Here is a 16,521-nt window from a genome sequence, read left to right as displayed (position 1 = left end):
TCCTCCTCCCTCCGTCCCCGCCCCACTCTCCCCCTTCCCGCTCCTGATCGGTTGATTAGTTTCATAATCTCTGGAAGCGCATCAAAAGGACGATGGAGATTAATGGGGGGGATTAATCCTAGAGGCTGATCGGAGCGCTTCAGTAGTCGCATATCCCACATTCGCCTTACACTTCCGTCACAGTCATAACTTTGTCACACGTAAGTATATATATATATATATATATATATATATATATATATATATATATATATATATATATATATATATATATATATATATATATATATATATATATATATATATATATATATATATATATATATATATATATATATATATATATATATATATATATATATATATATATATATATTCCTATGAGTCCACGGGGAAAATGAAACCACGAAAAGTTCTCAAGTGCATTTTCGTGTAATAATCACATCATCAGGGGAGACACAAGAGAGAAATATAACAGTCAGTTGATATACATCGAGAGACGAAGCTAGGACGCCATTTGGCGTCCTAGCTTCGTCTCGATGTATATCAACTGACCGTTATATTTCTCCCTTGTGTCTCCCCTGATGATGTGATTATTACACGAAAATGCACTTGAGAACTTTTCGTGGTTTCATTTTCCCCATGGACTCATAGGAATATCTTGATCACCCGCAAAATTGTGATCCTTTCCAATATATATATATATATATATATATATATATATATATATATATATATATATATATATATATATATATCCTGTAGCTGGTAACATCTGTGAGACACGTTAATCTCACGAAATATTACCAGTCGTAAAATTTGTAAGTTAAGAAGAATTTCCTCTGCAGACCAAAAAAAAAAAAATGTAATAATATTCTGATAAGTGTTGCTAGAGATCTGAATTCTGTGCGTCACTCATATTTTCATTCAAGATTACGACGTCTCATAATGACTCATGAAGTAAACACCCGAATGAGGCGATTCATCTCAGAATTGTGTGTTTCGTCACGTCCTCACTGGCCACGTTGTCTCATAGTGACCACTGTGTAGTTGTGATCACATTTCCAGACAAAGAACATGAAGCGGGGAGATCAAACTTGTCATATCTAGCACCACGACCCACACACACACACACACACACACACACACACACACACACACACACACACACACACAGATAATGAACAGATCTTCGTTAAACGTGGGGATAGAACAACCAGAGAACATAACATGAAGCCTGAAACCCTGGAAATATAGAACAAAGTGGAGGGTTTACTCTCGTAGTATAAGATTGATGGACGAGTGGAACACAGTGAATGAAGACATTGTTAAATACAGACAGACGTATAGAAATGATATTAAGAAAAAAAGTTGTACGGTAGCAGAGGATGTTCAAGAGATGGAGCCCTCGAGGTGTATGACTCCCACCCTGCACAGTACAAATAGGTAATTATAAATAGTGTAATTCCACACACACACACACACACACACACACACACACACACACACACACACACACACACACACACACACACACAAACAGACGTAGACACATATTCATGTATACGTAAATTATTTCTGAATTAGAGGACGTATTAACATCCATTGTTGTACTCGTCATAAGGCCTGTGTCTTTGAGCTCCGACTCATTGTGTATCCCTGTGTAGACCCTTGATGTACTTCCTCTACATTCCCGGACTTCGGATGCAGTTAACGCTGTACAATCGTCGTACAGGATTGTCAGTGTCATGTATAAGACCACTTGGCACGGTCTGAATCGCATGGCTTCTGACGGACTGGAGAATCCACGAGATGCGCAGACAGGCACGCAATACATCTGGTGATTAATAGTTTAGTTGCGCGCCTGAGCTTGCCTCCCAACGGTCGATTTTTTTCCTTGGAGGGAAAAAAAACAACAAAGGAACGAACACTGAAGGGTGCCCTTCTCTCTCTCTCTCTCTCTCTCTCTCTCTCTCTCTCTCTCTCTCTCTCTCTCTCTCTCTCTCTCTCTCTCTCTCTCTCTCTCTGTCTCGTACACGAAACGAGCGTATTAACCCCACGATACACGATCATTATTAGGCTGTTAACCTACCTCTCACGTACAGTATTTCTTGTCCCTGACGTTTTTCACCTCCTCTTTATATATATATATATATATATATATATATATATATATATATATATATATATATATATATATATATATATGTATGTATGTATGTATATATATATATATATATATATATATATATATATATATATATATATATATATATATATATATATATATATATATATATCTTTCTTTCATACTATTCGCCATTTCCCGCATTAGCGAGGTAGCGTTGAGAACAGAGGACTGGGCCTTTGAGGGAATATCCTCACCTGGTCCCCTTCTCTATTCCCTCTTTTGGAAAAAAAAAAAAAAAAAAATATATATATATATATATATATATATATATATATATATATATATATATATATATATATATATATATATATATATATGACAACCAATGGTTATCAAGAACATTTATGAGGTGTATTTTTGATACAGTGTTTAGATAAGGGTCATTATGGATAGTCTTTGAGCCTTCTGGCTTGTGCTTAATGGGAGGATTGCCGACGAAACTGAGCATTTATCACAACACATTCAGACGACCATCCTCCTTCAGATCATCATCAGACATTATGGTAAAATTTAGAAATATAGAAAAAGAAACCGTAGGTAATCTGTTTTACCCCCATGAACACTTCTTGTACATCATCATTCCACCAAGCAGCTCGCTCTCTGTGACTGCTCAACCTTATATAGGACAGTAATCGAGTTGAACCTCGAAGCAGTATGGCAGACAATTCCCCTGCCCACGTTTTCTAAGAATGCTGTGCGCGTTCGTCTAACGTTAGGTTACGGTTGGAAAAAACAGAAATTTGAATTCTGTGGATGCTGAACTCATCCCCTCGCATCCTGTACACCGTGTTATGGAGTAACATTGTGTAATAACATTGTGATAAGAAGTACCTATCTCAGAGACCGGGCTGCGGGTTCACCCGAAAGCAATGCTCTGGTCGGTCACAGTGGAAATGAAGATGGGAATATTCTCTTCTGACTTGCCTGGAGTTCTACCGTCGTATGGCAGACAGAAGAACTATTTACGTGATACTCCACGTCGTCAAGCTGATGACACACTTACCTGACACCATCTACTGTCGTGTGGCAGTTCTCAGTGAGGCTTGTCTGGCACTCTACAGTCGTCTGGCAGTCTTGATTAGACTTGCCTGGGACTCTACAGTCTCCTGGTAGATTTGTAGATTTGAAAAGTCTTAGTCTGATATCCTACAGTCGTCTGTGAGAATTATTAAGACTTATCTGACACTTTATAGTCGCCTGGCAGACTTACTAAAACATGCCCGGCCACTCTAAAGTCGTCTGCCAGTATTGATAAGACTTGCCTCATACTCTGCAGTCTTCCAGCAGACTTGAATAAGTCTTGCCTGACACTCCAGAGTCGTCCGGCAGACTTAGGAAGATTTGACTGACGCTTTACAGTCCTCTGGCAGAGTTGATAAGGCTGCTTGCTTCATACTGGCAGACTTGGACAGACTTGTTTGATACTCCACAGTCGTCTCTGGCAGACTGTAAATCAGACTCGCCTGACACCCTTACACCCCTGGCTGCCGTCCTCTGGCAGAAACGATCAGAAGTGGTGGATGCCTCCTCCAAAGTCGTCTGGTCGACTTAAAACGGGACACCACACCCTACCCCCTCCCCTCTCCCCTCCCCTCACACACACACACACACACACACACACACACACACACACACACACACACACAACTGGTCGGGGGGGCAACACTCACCTCTTTTTCTTTGGACTGTATGATCTCCTCGATGGGCGTCGTCCTCCCGGTTCTCTCCGAGACCTCGGAGGAGTCCACCACATCGCCGCCCGCCTCCGTGGTGGTGGTGGTGGTGGTGGTGTTGGTGGAGGTGGTGGTGGTGGTGTTGTTATTGTTGTTGTTGGTGTTGTTGTTGTTGTTGGTGATGGAGTTGGTGCTGTTTATGTTGTTGTTGTTGTTGTTATTGTTGTTGTTGCTCTCCTTGAGGCCCTTCTGGCACTTGACGGTCTCCAGCTGTTCCTTCAGGGTGTGAACCTCGTTCTCGGCCAGGGTGGCTCTCTGTGAAGGACAGAAAACACTTGCCATTAGTCTTCCCTTCCTCGTGTGTGTGTTTTTCTTTATATTCATTTTTAAGTTTTGATAGTCTAAATATTCATCCAGGGCATGGAATTAATACCGGGAAGATTCTATATATTTTTCTTTTTATTGAACCGAGTTGAATTTTGAAACACATAAGATCTCTTCTGAAGTAAGAGACGAGGACTCAGGGCAAAAAGTCTCGGTCGTTTTTTGATGACAGATTGTGAATCGCCAATTCATTAGAATTTAGATATCTCGGAGACAGAAAAGAGTATATATATATATATATATATATATATATATATATATATATATATATATATATATATATATCAAGTCCCCGTTTTAAGTGATCAACCCATCTGTCCGTATATGTGTTCCCTCGCACTTTGGTCTACTCTGGCAGAGCTTGACGTAGGTTTGACACATGGAGACTGGGGTTAGGATTTTGACCGTGTGCAGGTAACATAAGGCTCCTGTCGGTTTTAGCAATGGTCGTGGGGGTCATGGATCAGGATCGGTGAACTATAGGAAGATATTCATCAAACGCAATTGACACGTGATCCTACAGTGCTGGATAAAGGCTCATTACTTACAATGGCCTTAATGATATTACTTTTTACTGATATTATTGATCGACTGTAATGTTTCACGTGACTGTGAGACTTCAAGCTATGTATCAACCTCCGAAAGAAGAAGAAGTCGTCTTCTTTCCCCACCATCATCGCGGAGGATATGAATGAATTCGAATACTGTACTCAAGACACGGGCGGCGTGTGTGGGGAGAAGGAAGAGTTAGATCTCTTCAGCCCTGATTGTTTTCGATGGCAGGAACCTTTATGCCACCTGGTGATAGGTTGCGTGTGGCGAACGGGCCTCACCGGCCGACTATGGCCCAGCTCCCTTTACTCCTGCACACACACACACACACACACACACACACACACACACACACACACACATCTTCATGCCATCTTTGTGTGGTGTATGCATGATTTGAATGTAGAGGGACGCCAGCGTTCTCCGTCAGCATATCCTGAGAAGTGTGTTAGAAGCGGTGTGTGTGTGTGTGTGTGTGTGTGTGTGTGTGTGTGTGTACGTGTGTGTGGTGGCCACCGTGGCTTATCGCGGGCCCCGTCCTCCCACGCCGTCAGCCGCCCTGTGGAGCCGTTGGTTATTTGACCTTCGCCTCTCGGCAGGAAATTTCGGAAAGCCTTTTATGTCTCCGAAGAACTAAGGAGGGTCTTGTGGTTCATAGGAAATCTTCATGAAAGTCTCTCTCTCTCTCTCTCTCTCTCTCTCTCTCTCTCTCTCTCTCTCTCTCTCTCTCTCTCTCTCTCTCTCTCTCTCTCTCATACTTACAAATCCCCCTCTCTACGAGCAGAGTGAAAGGCATATGGACCGGACGGGGATTCCTTCTGTCTTTGAAGTGGTAGGCCAGTCTGTCTTGCGCCGAGCCTTGTTCGTGCGCTTCGCCGTTGCGTAGATACCTATGCTTTCCCATTGTTGCCGGGGGGCGGGGCGTGCACTACTGGCAAACGCACCCGGGTAGGAGAAGGGTCAGTGTTCTAGTACTCTCAGTTACCGCACCCTTTACCTCCATAAAGTTCTGCTGTCTTCAAAGTCTCTCTCTCTCTCTCTCTCTCTCTCTCTCTCTCTCTCTCTCTCTCTCTCTCTCTCTCTCTCTCTCTCTCTCTCTCTCACGGTCCTTTCTCTTGTCACCGGTATGGTTTTCGCAAGGCAAGATCCACTAGCGATATCCAATCCTTTGTTTGGTCATCCCGCCCGACGGGGTTTAGGGAATTTCGTGTCGTAACCCTTGATATTTCGAAAGCTTTCGATACGGTCTCGAGCAAGGAGGGGGGAGGGAGGTTTCAGATCCCCAGGCTCCTTTCTCTCTCTTTTAGCTTCTCTCCCTCAAGTCCATTCTCTTAAATTCAGTTTTCTCTTTCGTCTGTCACTTTCTGTAATTGTCTGCGGAGGAATCTGCTCTCTTCTTTCTTATCGTCAGTGGTGTTCCTCTTGGTTATCTTCTGTTCCCCTTCCTATTTTTTTTTTTCTTCTATGAACAGCCTTCTTTCTTGTAGATAACTACTCGGTTCGCTCATGCGTAGATGAATGAAGTCTACATCCTTCCACCTCTTTCAGATATTCACTCCTCTACCCGTTGTTCGATCGAACATCTCGTTCTTGACCGCTACTAATCACGCGAGTTCAGATTCGGATAGGATTTCCCCAGACGAGCAAAAGTTGAACTAGTTACTTTGTAGCGTGTCTTACACCGAGCGTCATCCTTTCTGACAAGGGACCCATTACGACATTTCTATATCCTTTTGGCTTGATGGCTCACCCTCCCTCAACGCAATGAGCGCATCCTTGGTCATGGTGGCACTTAAGAGTTGTTTCGAGAATATACGGAAGATGCTGAGACCGGGTCTACTCGTCTGAGCAGACACTCCACAGCCCCACCCCCCACCACAAACGCAACGCAGTCACTTCAGGTATACATGCAATTGATTTCTCCTTGTTTAGAGTTCTGCCCTCTCATTCGGGACGGCTCTTAACATCACTCTCTCTCTCTCTCTCTCTCTCTCTCTCTCTCTCTCTCTCTCTCTCTCTCTCTCTCTCTCTCTCTCTCCCACCCACGACGGAGTTGAGGCTAAAGCAATACGACTTATCATCATGTCAAATCTGACCTCAAAGCTTGATCCACTTTCCCAACGCCATTGCACTTGGGGTTTCCTGTCTCTGGTCTTTAGATAGTTCTTCAGGTTTTGCTCCCTCGAGCTGGCTGTTTGTGTGCCTCTGCCATTATTAGGTAGGCTGCGTCATGCGAGCCACCGTTTCGCATGAATAGTGTGTGTGTGTGTGTGTGTGTGTGTGTGTGTGTGTGTGTGGCAACGCGAGGGTGTAGGCCTTTGTGATGTCTCTTTCTCTCAACCGCTAAGGTTTGGACCTATTTTTTTTTCTCGCCTGTATTTCCTACCAACAACAGTGTGTCCCGTTTTGAAAAGGAAGCTTTCTCGCTTCTTCACATACACACTCGCAGACTTATCTTAATCTTCAATTTAGGTTCGCTCCTCCGTCTCTGCTTATTTTATTTTCATACCTTAAGACCCGTCCTCGATAAGCGTCTGTGTCTAGAGCCACGAGAGCCGCCGCTATAGAAATATCAGCGAAGTATGAATGTATCGATTTCCGAACTCAAGTGTTATTAGTTTTCATCAGCTTCATTTTTTGATGAGAATGCCGTCCATGCGTATGTCTAGTATCGCCAAGAACGCGGTTTCAATACTATGAACCCGGTTTTACTGCTAAAGAACTCGGTTTCGGTGCTAAGGAACGCGGTTTGAATGCTAAAGAACGCGGTTTCAATAAGCCACGAGAAAAAAAAAAAAAAGAAAAATCAAATTATCAGTTTCCAGAAGCAGCAGCAGCAGCAGCTGCTGATGGTGGAAATCCCCGTTATGGTGGCGGAGCAGCTGCGCCGGTCACTCCAGGCCCCGTCAAGATATCCCGGGAATCCCAGAGGCTAAGACGGGATGCTGACAGATTACCCAAGTGGCACCACATCGTATTGAAAATATTAACCATCTCCTCTCACTGTTTTAGTTAGTGGGTAGAAGCCGTCACTTGGGTTCGAGTGTTCCATACCTGTGATTTCTATTAAGGCCAGTACAGTATTCTGCCGCTGGTGTTTCCCGAGAATAGCAAACCTAACGATCCCGGGTGGAGAAATTGAATATATTTAGCAGTAACCCTACCTTCCCTCCTCTCCTCCCCTCCTCCATCAGGCCTGGGTGCTTCATGTTATCTCCCCATCTAATGACATCCTTTAGCGTCTCTAACTTCGACTTAACAATGTGACTCCTCAGTGCATACGTGAAATTGACGAGACGAAACGAGGGATCCTCGTTCTCTCGTCACCGCCAGAGCAGCTGTAGGTGACACGCCAGGTCCTGCTTCCTTCGTGGATCGTAAAGGGTAACCTTGATGGACCTATGGATGTGTGGGAGTCGGTCCTTTGCCCAGCCTCTTCTGTCTCTCCCTCTCTCTCTCTCCGTCACGATGACCCCGTGTGTGGAAGGGGGAGGGAGGTCGGGGGGGATCAGTTAAGTGAATCCGTGGACTGTCAGGGTCCACTGGCCCTCTAGGATTGTTCATGGGGTTGGAACTCAGCGTCCGGAAAACACACAACACAAGGGATACAATACATTGGTCGCCGTGAATCGTTTCGGGGCTGCCGTCTGTCTGTCTGTCTTCGGGGACGCTGGTCGTTTTGTTCGCCAGCTTCGGTACCCGATCTTCTTTCTTTTGATAAGTCCAGTTTCTATCTTTTTTTTACGGAAATTCTTTATTCTCCCGAGCACGACGGTAGGAACCCCTAGAGCACGACGGCGCGACCCCTGAGCACGACTGTCCGAACGACAACTTTGAACTTGAAAATTCATCCCTTGCGTATGACGGTACGACCCTTGGTTACAGTGCCATGCCCTCTGACCCGACTCAGCAGTCGTACCCATGAGTCTTACCATCGTACTCAAGGGTCGTACCATTGTGCTCCAGGGGTTCAGTGGGGCGAGAAGCGAGCAGTACACCAGATCTCAGAGTGTCTGACGCGTGAGTGGATTACGTTTGTGTCGTACCTTCTGATAGAACGCGATAGCCATTGACGAGGTCGATTTCTCTGCCTTCTCGTCTGCATTATGTGTTGGCCGCTGTGGGTGTACTGGGAGACGTAACCCGCTCTCTCAAAATTGCCTCAGTTTTGGTCAGAACTTCGTAAGGTAGACACAGATTCTCAAACCAGTTGGGAATTCTTTCCGGAGATCCTTCTCTTTTCATCGTCACCTCCAATGCTCGATTTCATTCTCTGATCTTTAATATTCGTTTATATCCTTGACTGCCACACTCATGAGTGTCATGCGTCGTCACGCTGAAATTTTTCTTCCTAATCATGTAGTGATGAGTCTGCATGACGTCTTGCGTCCATCTGGGATGAAGTGGACAGATATATATCTTAGTTCCTATTGGATAAAAACTTTGAAGGTTTTTAGATTTCTTTTTTTTTTTTTTTACTGTTCAACAAACTCCCGTGAATCTTGTAAGTATAATCGAGTTATTTATTATATATATATATATTATATAGATAGGTAAATAGTTTAGCAGATGTAGAGGGATTCCTGCGAGTATTTATGACTCCCCGTTCACATGTACGGGGAAAGACCTTTATGTATACGTGTGGTGGTCCCATCTCTTGACCCATTTTCTGTGACTGAGGCCTCGCGTCCACTGCTCTTTTACTTCAGAGGTTTTCTTCTTTCTTTTCTTTTTTCCTGGTTCTTCTCTCGCTTGCTTTCCTCTCGTCACCTGTCGCTGATGGGTTTGCCCTCCTCGCGAAGAATTGTCTCGTCCAAGTCTTCGTTCTCAGATCCAGAGAGGCGTTTATAAGTTTTCATTGTGTGTGTGTGTGTGTGTGTGTGTGTGTGTGTGTGTGTGTGTGTGTGTGTGTATTGAGAGATGTGTTACTTTCGCTCGTTTGAATCAATAAATAATACTTTTCATCTGACAATTCATTTATCATCAATCTTCAATTTCTATTTCAGCAGGAGGGATTTTTTTTTTTTTTTTTTTACCATCCTCGCATTACTTCATTTCCAGAGATATTGCCGTGGATTCTTTCAAATGCATTGGCGTTGGCAGTCTATATAAGCAATACCAATTTAGATATTTTATTTGTTTTGAGTTTTATGGAGAAGGATTTGCCAAATGATGATTTCTTCTTTTTATTACCTTTTTTTTTTTTCATGACTCTGTAGTTTATAACATATTGGAGATGAACAGAAAAGAAGAAAATGTGATGTATTTTGGTTTTTCTTCTTTACGTGTCATATACATCATTATTTCGCACGATTGGGGTGCATCGCACAGCCCTTCAAATCCATCCATCCTTTTTTACACCCTCAAACCGATTCACTCCATTTTTTCCCCCCAAGACGTTTTATGAATCCTCTCATCTGGACTGTAGTCTGTATAGAACCTGCGTTATAGAATTTCTATATGTTTATTCTTTTATAGATAAACAAACAAAAAGATTGATGAAAGCCTTTACCTTTACTGAAATTGCACTGATGGTTTTCCCCCCCCCCCCTCGCGACCATCTCCTACTAACTGTGATGACCAAAACTTCATTGGGAAATAATTAAGAACGTTATTTGATATGGATTTTAATATTCAGTTACTTCATCCGTTGGTAGAACATTCGCTTCTACCTCTAATTATGGTCTGAGTGTGGAAAGGTGTTTTTCAATCTTGCAGATCACAACAGACAAGAGAATTGTGCTACTTTCATACGGAGGAGCGACTGGTTGTGTGTGTGTGTGTGTGTGTGTGTGGGGGGGGGGGGGGGGGGGCTGGTTGTGGATAGGGGAGCTGTGTTTTCGGTGTATTACACGCGACAGCTAGAGAATGCGGTGTAAGCGAATGAGACCATTTTTTTCCCCCCATCTATTTTCTGGCGCTACCTCGCTAACCCGGGAAACTGCAGACAAAAAAAGTGAGGAAAAAAAATATATAGTATTTTGCGGACATACTTTTCATTCCTCCTTATTAATCTGGTAAATCCTCGTTTTCTCCTCCTGTGGTGTTCACTCCTCCTCATTTCTTTCTACCGTAACAGTGTGGATGGTTCATATTATCCGTGAAATGACACGAGTCTCACCCCTCCGCTTCCAAGTCTTCCCTCCTTTCTTCCTCCCCTTTCTCCCTCCTCCTCCTCTCCTTCCCTCCGACTTCCTCCTCCTGCTCCCAGCCCTCCCTCACCTCCCTCCTCCTCCTCCTCCCCATGTGGCACCACCTGAGCTCTTCATCACGCCGGTGACGTGGCAGGGCTCCAGCCCAGGGTTCCGATTCTTACCCCCTGAGTGACTGACGGCAACAGCCGCCACCCAACAGGTTGTTGGGTTGGGGGGATGGGAGGGAGGTAGTGGGGGGAGGGGAGGAGGTGAGGTGTTCAGGGTGCCGGAGAGGGCGCAAAGAAACAGAAAAAAAATATATATATGTTGAAAAAAGGAGGAGTTACGTGGGAGAACAGCTAGGAATGCTGACAAGGTAGAGACGAGATCACGTTATGAACATAGGGAGAAAGACGGTGTTCGGAAACAGTGTTGTTGCTAGGATAGGGGGGTTGTTGTTGTTGGAAGAGGTTGTGCAAAAGAAAAGGAAAAGAAAAAGATAAGCTGAGCTTCAGAGGAAATGCGTGGAAGAGTTGAAATATCAAAGAGGATGAAGGTGGCGGTGAGGTAGAATGAGAAGGTCGAGGAGAGTGAGTGGATCGTGAAAAGTGAGAGAGAGAGATGGCGAGCGAGGGAGGGAGAGGGTGGGGTGACTTAAGACGGAATGAGTTGGGGAAATGATGATTCGTAAGGGATACGGTGATCAAAAGACGGATGAGCGAAAGTGACAAGAGTAAGGAAAAAAAAAAGATGAAAATGAATGACGTGCGTGACCCTCGGCTAAAAATACTCTCGAGGGGAAAGTGGAAATAAATCGTAGGAAGACGATTTCAGATAGAAAACGGCGAATAAGAGGAGGAAAGAGAAAGACATAGAAATTATTCAAAAGGTTCACCAGTGCTCTTGAAGACGACATAGAGTGAAGGTGAGGAAGATGAAGAACGTGTGATGTCTAGCCATGAATCAAGCAAGCGCCGGACTCGCTTCCCACACCACCCACCCCCCATCTCCACCTCCTCCGCTATACGTCTGCGACAGGACGTGTGAGACTGCAAGGGGAGGTGTTGTGGTAGAGCCGACCTGATGAACTGGGCTACCCCACTAACCCCCTTACCACCACCACAGTCTGACCACCTTACCACACTTACCCTCCCTCCCTCCCTCCCTCCCACCTTCTTAATGTAGTTTCATTCTGGTTTCGCTAAATCAATCAGTCACGTCCCAAGATAGCATTATGGTAATGGTGTTTAATGGAAATGTCAAATGCTGTGTACGTCAAAGACTTCTCCAGCCCTGGAAAGAATTTCTAAGTAGGAGAGAGAGAGAGAGAGAGAGAGAGAGAGAGAGAGAGAGAGAGAGAGAGAGAGAGAGAGAGAGAGAGAGGATAAAAACGTAGGTATGAAGTTTGTTTTATGATTAAGAAGGTTTGTTGCCTGATTTAGAAAGACACGTATACATATCGGACACGTATAGATAGTAGGAAGAGAAATGCAGATAAAGAAATAGATAGATAGATAAGCAGACACATTTCTTATCTGTGAGGTCAGGGAGCGCTGATCTGTATTCATGAAAGAAAAGCAATAGGCCGTCTCTGATATGCCGCAGCAGACATACAACATCCCCACAGGGGATACTTTATATGGAGCACCTTTCAGGGAACGCCACTCAAGGAACACCTCTCACGGAACACATCATCTTGTGGAACACCACTTACAGAACACCTGTCAAGGAACATCTTTTCACGGAACGCACCTCGAGGAAAACTGACGGAACACTTCTCATGGACCGTCTCTCACGGAATACTTCACATAGAACTCCTCTCTCGCACACATACACACCAACACTTGGAATACCTGTCATGGAGCAGCTCTCAAGGAACACCTCCTTCGGTGTTCCTTTTTGAATACCGCTTCTCATGGTATACCCCTCACGGAACTACATTCACGGAACACCCCTTACAAAGTCTCTCACCTAGCACCAGTATCCCGGGGACATACATCCACCCACCTACCCATCCATCCACCCACTTACGAGCCCACTCACCCATCCATCCACCCACCCACTTACCCACTCTACCCATGCATCCACCCACTTACCTACCCGCTCACCCATCCATCCACCCACTTACCCACTCTACCCATGCATCCACCCACTTACCCACTCTACCCATGCATCCACCCACTTACCTACCCGCTCACCCATCCATCCACCCACTTACCCACTCTACCCATGCATCCACCCACTTACCTACCCGCTCACCCATCCATCCATCCACTTACCTACCCGCTCACCCATCCATCCACCCACTTACCCACTCTACCCATGCATCCACCCACTTACCCACTCTACCCATGCATCCACCCACTTACCCACTCTACCCATGCATCCACCCACTTACCCACTCTACCCATGCATCCACCCACTTACCCACTCTACCCATGCATCCACCCACTTACCCACTCTACCCATGCATCCACCCACTTACCCACTCTACCCATGCATCCACCCACTTACCCACTCTACCCATGCATCCACCCACTTACCCACTCTACCCATGCATCCACCCACTTACCTACCCGCTCACCCATCCATCCACCCACTTACCCACTCTACCCATGCATCCACCCACTTACCCACTCTACCCATGCATCCACCCACTTACCCACTCTACCCATGCATCCACCCACTTACCCACTCTACCCATGCATCCACCCACTTACCCACTCTACCCATGCATCCACCCACTTACCCACTCTACCCATGCATCCACCCACTTACCCACTCTACCCATGCATCCACCCACTTACCCACTCTACCCATGCATCCACCCACTTACCCACTCTACCCATGCATCCACCCACTTACCCACTCTACCCATGCATCCACCCACTTACCCACTCTACCCATGCATCCACCCACTTACCCACTCTACCCATGCATCCACCCACTTACCCACTCTACCCATGCATCCACCCACTTACCCACTCTACCCATGCATCCACCCACTTACCCACTCTACCCATGCATCCACCCACTTACCCACTCTACCCATGCATCCACCCACTTACCCACTCTACCCATGCATCCACCCACTTACCCACTCTACCCATGCATCCACCCACTTACCCACTCTACCCATGCATCCACCCACTTACCCACTCTACCCATGCATCCACCCACTTACCCACTCTACCCATGCATCCACCCACTTACCCACTCTACCCATGCATCCACCCACTTACCCACTCTACCCATGCATCCACCCACTTACCCACTCTACCCATGCATCCACCCACTTACCCACTCTACCCATGCATCCACCCACTTACCCACTCTACCCATGCATCCACCCACTTACCCACTCTACCCATGCATCCACCCACTTACCCACTCTACCCATGCATCCACCCACTTACCCACTCTACCCATGCATCCACCCACTTACCCACTCTACCCATGCATCCACCCACTTACCCACTCTACCCATGCATCCACCCACTTACCCACTCTACCCATGCATCCACCCACTTACCCACTCTACCCATGCATCCACCCACTTACCCACTCTACCCATGCATCCACCCACTTACCCACTCTACCCATGCATCCACCCACTTACCCACTCTACCCATGCATCCACCCACTTACCCACTCTACCCATGCATCCACCCACTTACCCACTCTACCCATGCATCCACCCACTTACCCACTCTACCCATGCATCCACCCACTTACCTACCCGCTCACCCATCCATCCACCCACTTACCTACCCGCTCACCCATCCATCCACCCACTTACCCACTCTACCCATGCATCCACCCACTTACCTACCCGCTCACCCATCCATCCACCCACTTACCCACTCTACCCATGCATCCACCCACTTACCCACTCTACCCATGCATCCACCCACTTACCCACTCTACCCATGCATCCACCCACTTACCCACTCTACCCATGCATCCACCCACTTACCCACTCTACCCATGCATCCACCCACTTACCCACTCTACCCATGCATCCACCCACTTACCCACTCTACCCATGCATCCACCCACTTACCCACTCTACCCATGCATCCACCCACTTACCCACTCTACCCATGCATCCACCCACTTACCCACTCTACCCATGCATCCACCCACTTACCCACTCTACCCATGCATCCACCCACTTACCCACTCTACCCATGCATCCACCCACTTACCCACTCTACCCATGCATCCACCCACTTACCCACTCTACCCATGCATCCACCCACTTACCTACCCGCTCACCCATCCATCCACCCACTTACCCACTCTACCCATGCATCCACCCACTTACCCACTCTACCCATGCATCCACCCACTTACCCACTCTACCCATGCATCCACCCACTTACCCACTCTACCCATGCATCCACCCACTTACCCACTCTACCCATGCATCCACCCACTTACCCACTCTACCCATGCATCCACCCACTTACCTACCCGCTCACCCATCCATCCACCCACTTACCCACTCTACCCATGCATCCACCCACTTACCCACTCTACCCATGCATCCACCCACTTACCCACTCTACCCATGCATCCACCCACTTACCCACTCTACCCATGCATCCACCCACTTACCCACTCTACCCATGCATCCACCCACTTACCTACCCGCTCACCCATCCATCCACCCACTTACCCACTCTACCCATGCATCCACCCACTTACCCACTCTACCCATGCATCCACCCACTTACCCACTCTACCCATGCATCCACCCACTTACCCACTCTACCCATGCATCCACCCACTTACCCACTCTACCCATGCATCCACCCACTTACCCACTCTACCCATGCATCCACCCACTTACCTACCCGCTCACCCATCCATCCACCCACTTACCCACTCTACCCATGCATCCACCCACTTACCTACCCGCTCACCCATCCATCCACCCACTTACCCACTCTACCCATGCATCCACCCACTTACCTACCCGCTCACCCATCCATCCACCCACTTACCCACTCTACCCATGCATCCACCCACTTACCCACTCTACCCATGCATCCACCCACTTACCCACTCTACCCATGCATCCACCCACTTACCCACTCTACCCATGCATCCACCCACTTACCCACTCTACCCATGCATCCACCCACTTACCCACTCTACCCATGCATCCACCCACTTACCTACCCGCTCACCCATCCATCCACCCACTTACCCACTCTACCCATGCATCCACCCACTTACCCACTCTACCCATGCATCCACCCACTTACCCACTCTACCCATGCATCCACCCACTTACCTACCCGCTCACCCATCCATCCACCCACTTACCTACCCGCTCACCCATCCATCCACCCACTTACCCACTCTACCCATGCATCCACCCACTTACCCACTCTACCCATGCATCCACCCACTTACCCACTCTACCCATGCATCCACCCACTTACCCACTCTACCCATGCATCCACCCACTTACCCACTCTACCCATGCATCCACCCACTTACCCACTCTACCCATGCATCCACCCACTTACCCACTCTACCCATGCATCCACCCACTTACCCACTCTACCCATGCATC

The 16,521-nt window shown here is 46.8% G+C and overlaps 1 protein-coding gene across 1 annotated transcript in view; it reads right to left on the bottom strand.

Annotated features, from left to right (window-relative positions):
• The window catches only part of ct (homeobox protein, cut), a 676,428-nt gene that overhangs the window by 333,906 nt on the left and 326,001 nt on the right, over positions 1–16,521 (bottom strand). The window contains 1 exon segment of the mRNA XM_071675796.1: positions 3,862–4,179. Coding sequence (XP_071531897.1) covers positions 3,862–4,179 — 318 coding nt within the window.

Source organism: Panulirus ornatus, chromosome 21 (assembly GCF_036320965.1).
Source record: "Panulirus ornatus isolate Po-2019 chromosome 21, ASM3632096v1, whole genome shotgun sequence".
In the NCBI taxonomy this organism is placed as follows: Eukaryota; Metazoa; Arthropoda; class Malacostraca; order Decapoda; family Palinuridae; genus Panulirus; species Panulirus ornatus.
This window is presented reverse-complemented; position numbering and strand designations above follow the sequence as displayed.